This window comes from Amphibalanus amphitrite, unplaced genomic scaffold, assembly GCF_019059575.1.
Source record: "Amphibalanus amphitrite isolate SeventyFive unplaced genomic scaffold, NRLGWU_Aamphi_draft 000693F_arrow, whole genome shotgun sequence".
Classification (NCBI taxonomy): Eukaryota; Metazoa; Arthropoda; class Thecostraca; order Balanomorpha; family Balanidae; genus Amphibalanus; species Amphibalanus amphitrite.
This window is the reverse complement of record NW_024882187.1, coordinates 155,079-167,128: the sequence shown is the minus strand read 5'-3', so window position 1 is coordinate 167,128 and position 12,050 is coordinate 155,079. Positions and strand designations below refer to the sequence as shown.

The window sequence follows — 12,050 nt, the reverse complement described above, 5'->3', positions numbered from 1 at the left end:
TTTGTACGGGAAAATCAAAATTTTGGGTCAATGGGGGTCCCCCCCGATTTCGTTCAAAATCGGCACACAGGTGCCCCACCACCAGCCGAGAAACTTTCCCCAAAACGGTCCCCGTTGCATTGACGTTTAAGGCCCGTAAAGCCCCCTAGACTCGTAAAATATCCGTAAAATCGCCTTTGTACGGACAAAAAAGTGGTGCTGTGGTAAAAATGGGTATCAATCGAAAGCTCTCGTTTACCCAGACACAGTCCTGCAGGAAAATTCCACTTTTTCTCCATAGGAAAGTTTGTACGGGAAAATCAAAATTTTGGGTCAATGGGGGGTCCCCCCCCGATTTCGTTCAAAATCGGCACACAGGTGCCCCACCACCAGCCGAGAAACTTTCCCCAAAACGGTCCCCGTTGCATTGACGTTTAAGGCCCGTAAAGCCCCCTAGACTCGTAAAATATCCGTATAATCGCCTTTGTACGGACAAAAAAGTGGTGCTGTGGTAAAAATGGGTATCAATCGAAAGCTCTCGTTTACCCAGACACAGTCCTGCAGGAAAATTCCACTTTTTCCCCATAGGAAAGTTTGTACGGGAAAATCAAAATTTTGGGTCAATGGGGGGTCCCCCCCGATTTCGTTCAAAATCGGCACACAGGTGCCCCACCACCAGCCGAGAAACTTTCCCCAAAACGGTCCCCGTTGCATTGACGTTTAAGGCCCGTAAAGCCCCCTAGACTCGTAAAATATCCGTAAAATCGCCTTTGTTCGGACAAAAAAGTGGTGCTGTGGTAAAAATGGGTATCAATCGAAAGCTCTCGTTTACCCAGACACAGTCCTGCAGGAAAATTCCACTTTTTCCCCATAGGAAAGTTTGTACGGGAAAATCAAAATTTTGGGTCAATGGGGGGTCCCCCCGATTTCGTTCAAAATCGGCACACAGGTGCCCCACCACCAGCCGAGAAACTTTCCCTAAAACGGTCCCCGTTGCATTGACGTTTAAGGCCCGTAAAGCCCCCTAGACTCGTAAAATATCCGTAAAATCGCCTTTGTACGGACATAAAAGTGGTGCTATGGTAAAAATGGGTATCAATCGAAAGCTCTCGTTTACCCAGACACAGTCCTGCAGGAAAATTCCAGTTTTTCCCCATAGGAAAGTTTGTACGGGAAAATCAAAATTTTGGGTCAATAGGGGGTCCCCCCCCGATTTCGTTCAAAATCGGCACACAGGTGCCCCATCACCAGCCGAGAAACTTTCTCCAAAACGGTCCCCGTTGCATTGACGTTAAAGGCCCGTAAAGCCCCCTAGACTCGTAAAATATCCGTAAAATCGCCTTTGTACGGACAAAAAATTGGTGCTATGGTAAAAATGGGTATCAATCGAAAGCTCTCGTTTACCCAGACACAGTCCTGCAGGAAAATTCCACTTTTTCCCCATAGGAAAGTTTGTACGGGAAAATCAAAATTTTGGGTCAATGGGGGGTTCCCCCGATTTCGTTCAAAATCGGCACACAGGTGCCCCACCACCAGCCGAGAAACTTTCCCCAAAACGGTCCCCGTTGCATTGACGTTTAAGGCCCGTAAAGCCCCCTAGACTCGTAAAATATCCGTAAAATCGCCTTTGTACGGACAAAAAAGTGGTGCTATTGTAAAAATGGGTATCAATCGAAAGCTCTCGTTTACCCAGACACAGTCCTGCAGGAAAATTCCACTTTTTCCCCATAGGAAAGTTTGTACGGGAAAATCAAAATTTTGGGTCAATGGGGGGTCCCCCCCGATTTCGTTCAAAATCGGCACACAGGTGCCCCACCACCAGCCGAGAAACTTTCTCCAAAACGGTCCCCGTTGCATTGACGTTTAAGGCCCGTAAAGCCCCCTAAACTCGTAAAATATCCGTAAAATCGCCTTTGTACGGACAAAAAAGTGGTGCTATGGTAAAAATGGGTATCAATCGAAAGCTCTCGTTTACCCAGACACAGTCCTGCAGGAAAATTCCAGTTTTTCCCCATAGGAAAGTTTGTACGGGAAATTCAAAATTTTGGGTCAATGGAGGGTCCCCCCCGATTTCGTTCAAAATCGGCACACAGGTGCCCCACTACCAGCCGAGAAACTTTCCCCAAAACGGTCCCCGTTGCATTGACGTTTAAGGCCCGTAAAGCCCCCTAGACTCGTAAAATATCCGTAAAATCCTTAAAATAAATCCGTAAAATATCGGCACCTGTGTGCCGATTTTGAACGAAATCGGGGGGGGGGACCCTCCATTGACCCAAAATTTTGAATTTCCCGTACAAACTTTCCTATGGGGAAAAAGTGGAATTTTCCTGCAGGACTGTGTCTGGGTAAACGAGAGCTTTCGATTGATACCCATTTTTACCATAGCACCACTTTTTTGTTCGTACAAAGGCGATTTTACGGATATTTTACGAGTCAAGGGGGCTTTACGGGCCTTAAACTTCAATGCAACGGGGACCGTTTTGGGGAAAGTTTCTCGGCTGGTGGTGGGGCACCTGTGTGCCGATTTTGAACGAAATCGGGGGGGACCCCCCATTGACCCAAAATTTTGATTTTCCCGTACAAACTTTCCTATGGGGAAAAAGTGGAATTTTCCTGCAGGACTGTGTCTGGGTAAACGAGAGCTTTCGATTGATACCCATTTTTACCACAGCACCCCTTTTTTGTCCGTACAAAGGCGATTTTACGGATATTTTACGAGTCTAGGGGGCTTTACGGGCCTTAAACGTCAATGCAACGGGGACCATTTTTGGGAAAGTTTCTCGGCTGGTGGTGGGGCACCTGTGTGCCGATTTTGAACGAAATCGGGGGGGACCCCCCATTGACCCAAAATTTTGATTTTCCCGTACAAACTTTCCTATGGAGAAAAAGTGGAATTTTCCTGCAGGACTGTGTCTGGGTAAACGAGAGCTTTCGATTGATACCCATTTTTACCACAGCACCACTTTTTTGTCCGTACAAAGGCGATTTTACGGATATTTTACGAGTCTAGGGGGCTTTACGGGCCTTAAACGTCAATGCAACGGGGACCGTTTTAGGGGAAAGTTTCTCGGCTGGTGGTGGGGCACCTGTGTGCCGATTTTGAACGAAATCGGGGGGGACCCCCCATTGACCCAAAATTTTGATTTTCCCGTACAAACTTTCCTATGGGGAAAAAGTGGAATTTTCCTGCAGGACTGTGTCTGGGTAAACGAGAGCTTTCGATTGATACCCATTTTTACCATAGCACCACTTTTTTGTCCGTACAAAGGCGATTTTACGGATATTTTACGAGTCTAGGGGGCTTTACGGGCCTTAAACGTCAATGCAGCGGGGACCGTTTTGGGGAAAGTTTCTCGGCTGGTGGTGGGGCACCTGTGTGCCGATTTTGAACGAAATCGGGGGGGACCCCCCATTGACCCAAAATTTTGATTTTCCCGTACAAACTTTCCTATGGGGAAAAAGTTGAATTTTCCTGCAGGACTGTGTCTGGGTAAACGAGAGCTTTCGATTGATACCCATTTTTATCATAGCACCACTTTTTTGTCCGTACAAAGGCGATTTTACGGATATTTTACGAGTCTAGGGGGCTTTACGGGCCTTAAACGTCAATGCAACGGGGACCATTTTGGGGAAAGTTTCTCGGCTGGTGGTGGGGCACCTGTGTGCCGATTTTGAACGAAATCGGGGGGGACCCCTATTGACCCCAAATTTTGATTTTCCCGTACAAACTTTCCTATGGGGAAAAAGTTGAATTTTCCTGCAGGACTGTGTCTGGGTAAACGAGAGCTTTCGATTGATACCCATTTTTACCATAGCACCACTTTTTTGTCCGTACAAAGGCGATTTTACGGATATTTTACGAGTCTAAGGGGCTTTACGGGCCTTAAACGTGAATGCAACGGGGACCGTTTTGGGGAAAGTTTCTCGGCTGGTGGTGGGGCACCTGTGTGCCGATTTTGAACGAAATCGGGGGGGACCCCCCATTGACCCAAAATTTTGATTTTCCCGTACAAACTTTCCTATGGGGAAAAAGTGGAATTTTCCTGCAGGACTGTGTCTGGGTAAACGAGAGCTTTCGATTGATACCCATTTTTACCATAGCACCACTTTTATGTCCGTACAAAGGCGATTTTACGGATATTTTACGAGTCTAGGGGGCTTTACGGGCCTTAAACGTCAATGCAACGGGGACCGTTTTAGGGAAAGTTTCTCGGCTGGTAGTGGGGCACCTGTGTGCCGATTTTGAACGAAATCGGGGGGGGGACCCTCCATTGACCCAAAATTTTGAATTTCCCGTACAAACTTTCCTATGGGGAAAAAGTGGAATTTTCCTGCAGGACTGTGTCTGGGTAAACGAGAGCTTTCGATTGATACCCATTTTTACCACAGCACCACTTTTTTGTCCGTACAAAGGCGATTTTACGGATATTTTACGAGTCTAGGGGGCTTTACGGGCCTTAAACGTCAATGCAACGGGGACCGTTTTGGGGAAAGTTTCTCGGCTGGTGGTGGGGCACCTGTGTGCCGATTTTGAACGAAATCGGGGGGGACCCCCATTGACCCAAAATTTTGATTTTCCCGTACAAACTTTCCTATGGGGAAAAAGTGGAATTTTCCTGCAGGACTGTGTCTGGGTAAACGAGAGCTTTCGATTGATACCCATTTTTACCACAGCACCACTTTTTTGTCCGTACAAAGGCGATTATACGGATATTTTACGAGTCTAGGGGGCTTTACGGGCCTTAAACGTCAATGCAACGGGGACCGTTTTAGGGAAAGTTTCTCGGCTGGTGGTGGGGCACCTGTGTGCCGATTTTGAACGAAATCGGGGGGGACCCCCCATTGACCCAAAATTTTGATTTTCCCGTACAAACTTTCCTATGGAGAAAAAGTGGAATTTTCCTGCAGGACTGTGTCTGGGTAAACGAGAGCTTTCGATTGATACCCATTTTTACCACAGCACCACTTTTGTCCGTACAAAGGCGATTTTACGGATATTTTACGAGTCTAGGGGGCTTTACGGGCCTTAAACGTCAATGCAACGGGGACCGTTTTGGGGAAAGTTTCTCGGCTGGTGGTGGGGCACCTGTGTGCCGATTTTGAACGAAATCGGGGGGACCCCCCATTGACCCAAAATTTTGATTTTCCCGTACAAACTTTCCTATGGAGAAAAAGTGGAATTTTCCTGCAGGACTGTGTCTGGGTAAACGAGAGCTTTCGATTGATACCCATTTTTACCATAGCACCACTTTTTTGTCCGTACGAAGGCGATTTTACGGATATTTTACGAGTCTAGGGGGCTTTACGGGCCTTAAACGTCAATGCAACGGGGACCGTTTTGGGGAAAGTTTCTCGGCTGGTGGTGGGGCACCTGTGTGCCGATTTTGAACGAAATCGGGGGGGACCCCCCATTGACCCAAAATTTTGATTTTCCCGTACAAACTTTCCTATGGGGAAAAAGTGGAATTTTCCTGCAGGACTGTGTCTGGGTAAACGAGAGCTTTCGATTGATACCCATTTTTACCACAGCACCACTTTTTTGTCCGTACAAAGGCGATTATACGGATATTTTACGAGTCTAGGGGGCTTTACGGGCCTTAAACGTCAATGCAACGGGGACCGTTTTGGGGAAAGTTTCTCGGCTGGTGTTGGGGCACCTGTGTGCCGATTTTGAACGAAATCGGGGGGGACCCCCCATGGACCAAAAATTTTGATTTTCCCGTACAAACTTTCCTATGGAGAAAAAGTGGAATTTTCCTGCAGGACTGTGTCTGGGTAAACGAGAGCTTTCGATTGATACCCATTTTTACCATAGCACCACTTTTTTGTCCGTACGAAGGCGATTTTACGGATATTTTACGAGTCTAGGGGGCTTTACGGGCCTTAAACGTCAATGCAACGGGGACCGTTTTGGGGAAAGTTTCTCGGCTGGTGGTGGGGCACCTGTGTGCCGATTTTGAACGAAATCGGGGGGGACCCCCCATTGACCCAAAATTTTGATTTTCCCGTACAAACTTTCCTATGGGGAAAAAGTGGAATTTTCCTGCAGGACTGTGTCTGGGTAAACGAGAGCTTTCGATTGATACCCATTTTTACCACAGCACCACTTTTTTGTCCGTACAAAGGCGATTATACGGATATTTTACGAGTCTAGGGGGCTTTACGGGCCTTAAACGTCAATGCAACGGGGACCGTTTTGGGGAAAGTTTCTCGGCTGGTGTTGGGGCACCTGTGTGCCGATTTTGAACGAAATCGGGGGGGACCCCCCATGGACCAAAAATTTTGATTTTCCCGTACAAACTTTCCTATGGAGAAAAAGTGGAATTTTCCTGCAGGACTGTGTCTGGGTAAACGAGAGCTTTCGATTGATACCCATTTTTACCACAGCACCACTTTTTTATCCGTACAAAGGCGATTTTACGGATATTTTACGAGTCTAGGGGGCTTTACGGGCCTTAAACGTCAATGCAACGGGGACCGTTTTGGGGAAAGTTTCTCGGCTGGTGGTGGGGCACCTGTGTGCCGATTTTGAACGAAATCGGGGGGGACCCCCCATTGACCCAAAATTTTGATTTTCCCGTACAAACTTTCCTATGGGGAAAAAGTGGAATTTTCCTGCAGGACTGTGTCTGGGTAAACGAGAGCTTTCGATTGATACCCATTTTTACCATAGCACCACTTCTTTGTCCGTACAAAGGCGATTTTACGGATATTTTACGAGTCTAGGGGGCTTTACGGGCCTTAAACGTCAATGCAACGGGGACCGTTTTGGGGAAAGTTTCTCGGCTGGTGGTGGGGCACCTGTGTGCCGATTTTGAACGAAATCGGGGGGGGGGACCCCCATTGACCCAAAATTGTGATTTTCCCGTACAATCTTTCCTATGGGGAAAAAGTGGAATTTTCCTGCATGACTGTGTCTGGGTAAACGAGAGCTTTCGATTGATACCCATTTTTACCACAGCACCACTTTTTTGTCCGTACAAAGGCGATTATACGGATATTTTACGAGTCTAGGGGGCTTTACGGGCCTTAAACGTCAATGCAACGGGGACCGTTTTGGGGAAAGTTTCTCGGCTGGTGTTGGGGCACCTGTGTGCCGATTTTGAACGAAATCGGGGGGGACCCCCCATGGACCAAAAATTTTGATTTTCCCGTACAAACTTTCCTATGGAGAAAAAGTGGAATTTTCCTGCAGGACTGTGTCTGGGTAAACGAGAGCTTTCGATTGATACCCATTTTTACCACAGCACCACTTTTTTGTCCGTACAAAGGCGATTTTACGGATATTTTACGAGTCTAGGGGGCTTTACGGGCCTTAAACGTCAATGCAACGGGGACCGTTTTGGGGAAAGTTTCTCGGCTGGTGGTGGGGCACCTGTGTGCCGATTTTGAACGAAATCGGGGGGGACCCCCCATTGACCCAAAATTTTGATTTTCCCGTACAAACTTTCCTATGGGGAAAAAGTGGAATTTTCCTGCAGGACTGTGTCTGGGTAAACGAGAGCTTTCGATTGATACCCATTTTTACCATAGCACCACTTCTTTGTCCGTACAAAGGCGATTTTACGGATATTTTACGAGTCTAGGGGGCTTTACGGGCCTTAAACGTCAATGCAACGGGACCGTTTTGGGGAAAGTTTCTCGGCTGGTGGTGGGGCACCTGTGTGCCGATTTTGAACGAAATCGGGGGGACCCCCCATTGACCCAAAATTTTGATTTTCCCGTACAAACTTTCCTATGGGGAAAAAGTGGAATTTTCCTGCAGGACTGTGTCTGGGTAAACGAGAGCTTTCGATTGATACCCATTTTTACCATAGCACCACTTTTTTGTCCGTACAAAGGCGATTTTACGGATATTTTACGAGTCTAGGGGGCTTTACGGGCCTTAAACGTCAATGCAACGGGGACCGTTTTGGGGAATGTTTCTCGGCTGGTGGTGGGGCACCTGTGTGCCGATTTTGAACGAAATCGGGGGGGACCCCCCCATTGACCCAAAATTTTGATTTTCCCGTACAAGCTTTCCTATGGGAAAAAGTGAAATTTTCCTGCAGGACTGTGTCTGGGTAAACGAGAGCTTTCGATTGATACCCATTTTTACCTCTTTGTGACGTCATTTCTAGGGGAAAACGGGTCATAAAGGTTTCCCTCTACCGGGGCCTTTTTTCCCCCTACCGAATCTGTGCTGTGCTGAATCTGTGCTGAATCTGTGCCAACTTCCGTTACATAGGAAAGTAGCAGATTGTTGTCCACAGAGATTCGGTTGACACGTGGGCATGAATCGAGAATAGATAAGATCAGTTTTGCTGATAAATGGATGGATTTTCTCTTTTTTTGGAAGACAGTGCTAAAGTTAGTGTCACCTATTTTGTATGCTTTCTCAGGCTTTTGATATTGCAGCATCTATGGAGTGAATTTAACAGCAAGGTCAATCCCAGACAGATTCATCAATTCCCATAAGTCAAGCTTTTTTCTGCTGGTAAGTGCTGGGAAGTATAGAGTATGTGGCAAATACTTCCTTCAAGTATGCATTAGAGTCACCAATTATGAATGATAATGTTCACACACATCAGCTTGCAAGATAACTTTACTCATAGAATGTAGTTAATATAATCATGTAAACTTTTTATAGGTGTGTACTCATGACCTAATTGACTGAGGTGCTTGCTGTTACTGTTAAAATTTGTGCCATAGGTGCTTGAAATGATTATATTCATTGAAAAGAAGGGAGTCATGATTGCCATGTTAATATTCATGCAATTTGAATTGTTCTCAAAATAGTGTAATCAATCATGCTTATTATAGCAATAGACTAAGACAATAACTAGATTGCTATTTTTGACGGGCCGGGCCGGGCTGGGCTTGGAATATTTGCCAAGAACGGGCTACGGGCTGGGCCGGGCTCTGAACCCATGGGCCCGGGCCGGGCTGGGCTGGGGATTTTGGGGCCCGTGGCGAACACTGGTGGGGAGTCATCGCCCGTTTCCACCCTGCTCTATGACCGTGCCCCGCGCGCCGTCCCGTACAGGTGTCGCGGGCGTATCCTGTAACCCCCCAGATATCTCTCCTCACCTCTGTCGCTGTCGTACTCACCTCTGTCGCACCCCCTGCCGTACAGGTGTCGTACCGTCGTAACACTAACTCCCCCTGCCGTACAGGTGTCGTACCGCCGTGACACTAACTCCCCCTGCCGTACAGGTGTCGTACCGCCGTAACGGTCACAACGAGATTGACGAGCCGATGTTCACCCATCCGTTCATGTACAACAAGATCAAAAAGATGCCCAACCTTACCGACAAGTACTCCAAGAAACTTATCGACGAGGGCACCGTCAACGCCGACGAAGTCAAGGTCAGTGACATTCGCACGAAGGCAGAGGTCACGGGTAACACCCAGAGAGTGTATAGGCCAGCACAGGGAGATCATAGGGGTCACAGGGGGTCGTGGGGTAGGGGTCAGGGTCACTGCCAAGTAAGATATTTCTGATGGGTGGCGGCAATAAGGGGTCGCATGCACTGGCAGCCTGTCAAACCGTTTCGGTAACCACTATTTTAATCAGCTCCGTTTCGGGAGTGTTGCCGGCTGATGTGTCGCTTGGCTGGTAGTGCTAGCCTGTCCCGTTATCGTCTGTGGTAGCCACAGCATGAACAGAGGGTGCTGCTTAGCTGTTATTTCAATGTAGCATTTGAGTGTGAATGATGTTTGCAAAAAATGTTGTACGTGAAATGAAGATATGCATGTTTGTAGTTTTTGCGTAGTTCTATAGCATTTACAACTGGTAGTGGTACGACTGCTCCTCGTTGAAGCATCCAACTGATGTACGCCGTCCCACCCGTGTTCCGTTCACGGGGTGCCCACTTCCCCTGCTACTTCCTACTTCCCCTGATAGGACAGGTCCCTCCTTCCCCTCATATCCCGTCTGACGCCCCGCTCCGGGCGGGCGGGTGCTGAGTAGCCGGCCATGTCACGCTCCCGTAGCTATGTTGTTGACGCGCCGCCCCTGTCCCGCTCGCACCTGGCCAACTGACGCCGGGCCGAGCGGCTCGGCCCCCATCCCGCTCGCACCTGGCCAACTGACGCCGGGCCGTGTTGCAGCGGGTAAGGCGGACGCTGAGCGACTGGTATCAGTAAGGCGGCTCGGTGTGGGCTTTCGGCTGCTTCTGGAGCGTGTGTCACCACTGCCGCTGTTTGTGTGGGCTCATCGCCCGGCCGACCCCGTTCCATTAACGCGGCTCTGTGGGGGCTCGATGCTGCTTCCCGGTGATGTTTGACCAGTGACCACTGCCCCTGTGTGTGGGTTCACGACGCGGCCCCGTCTCAGTCAGGCGGCTCTGTGTGGGCTCGCGGCCCGGCAGGCCCCGTCTAATGCGGCCCTGTGGGGGCTCTGGGCTGCTTCCTGAACGTGTGTGACCGTTACCTCTCTGTGTGCCACTGTTCTGTACCGCCCGGTCTGGGGGACGGCTGTGGTGGTGTCTTTCTATCTCTCTGTTTCTCCGTCTCTAAAAACTGATGTGGCGTTGTCGCAGTCTGATGACATGTGCCGGAAAGATGGAGGAATGTAGTACAGGTGTGTGGTAGAGGTGGCAAAATGTGGACCCGAGGACCCGGTCCAAAGAACCAGTCTGGACCCATATGGGTCCAGACCGGTTCCTGGAAATTTTCTGACGGGTCCAACCGGGTCCTTCCATAAACTATACATCTTGCATACTACACATTATTGCAAAATATGAAGTGAAGGAAGTGAATGTTACTTTGCACACAGTAGTTCATGAGTATTCCCAGTGGGAAATAGGCTGTTTTACATGATGCAACTAATGATACTTACAAGTAGTTTGTATAAATTGACGTTTGGGGAACGGGTCCAACTGGTTCCGATTCCAACTAAGACCGGGTCCGACTGGTTCCAGAAATGTCCAGCCGGGTCTGGTTCGAGTCTGGTTCCCAAAATTTTCATCTTTTGCCACCTCTAGTGTGTGGTACAAACTTCCTCTCTCACGCCTGGCTCTGACGACCCATGCTGACTACTAACTGAACACCGACTGGTGGTTCCTTTGATATGTGAGAGATCAGATACAAACTACCGACTCCCTATTTGCCCAGCATCGCGGAGGCGCTCCTAGGAAACTCCCTTATCCATGATCGGTTTTGTTCATTGTTTCGTAATTAGTGTGTAAATATTACTTTTCTGCTTACCGTTTCTCCCACTCCTCGATATTGTATTAGTTGCTAATCCGTTTGACTCCCACCGTTCCGGGCTGACTGGCTGGTGGCTCCTGCACCGTTTCAGGACGTCCTCGACTGACGTGTTCGCTGATCCCGTTTCAGGACGTGATCGACCGGTACGAGAAGATCTGCGAGGAGGCGCTGGAGGCATCCAAGAAGGAGACGCAGATCTACAACAAGCACTGGATCGACTCGCCCTGGTCCGGATTCTTCGAGGTCAGTCCAGCATATTAGTACATAGTGCCTGGCGGACGGCGGCTCGAATCCCGCCGCAAATTACAAAGACAAGGACAAGTCTTTGCATTTTTCGTGGTTTGTAGATAAAGCGGGACCGATGTAGTTAAGAAAAAACCTAAACTGCTTTTGTGACTATTCTTTGATAAATACCTAGGATGCGTAACGCTGTGACTGTAGGGTTGGAAATCCAGTTTATTTTCATTTTGAATTAAGAATTAGGTTTTCTGACTGGAAGACGTACGGAGCGGCGACGTGGTGGTCCTGGGGCCCACCACAGGACCTTACAGAGCTGCTCGGCTACGCCTCGCCAGTGCACTATGTTTTAACTCTGGACCAAAACTGGCCAGGGCTCATAACTAAGAAACTATATGAGATACAGACGTGTTTTTGGGCTCAAACGAAACGTTGGAGACTAACGATCATTTAAAGTGCAAAATGTGTCGGATCAGATGCTTATGTACTTGTTAATGACGTCACACGTGTCACGAAACATATAAAAATATTGTCATGTTCTAGCTATGAATGCACGAACATTTAGGTATCTATAAATTTAGAATAATCGCAAGTTTTAGCAAGGCTCCTCGACGAGGCAAGTCAAGTTTGAGGACATGACC

General features: G+C 48.3%; 1 protein-coding gene across 4 annotated transcripts in view; it reads left to right on the top strand.

Moving 5' to 3' along the window:
• The window catches only part of LOC122364709 (2-oxoglutarate dehydrogenase, mitochondrial-like), a 60,651-nt gene that overhangs the window by 34,432 nt on the left and 14,169 nt on the right, over positions 1 to 12,050 (top strand). For 2 of the 4 annotated variants that reach the window (XM_043335358.1, XM_043335360.1), the window contains exons 12-14: positions 9,175 to 9,327; positions 10,072 to 10,074; positions 11,302 to 11,415. In XM_043335358.1, the coding sequence (XP_043191293.1) occupies positions 9,175 to 9,327; positions 10,072 to 10,074; positions 11,302 to 11,415 (270 nt within the window). The remainder of the gene's footprint in view (positions 1 to 9,174; positions 9,328 to 10,071; positions 10,075 to 11,301; positions 11,416 to 12,050) is intronic. The other 2 variants (XM_043335361.1, XM_043335359.1) reach the window with 1 other exon arrangement.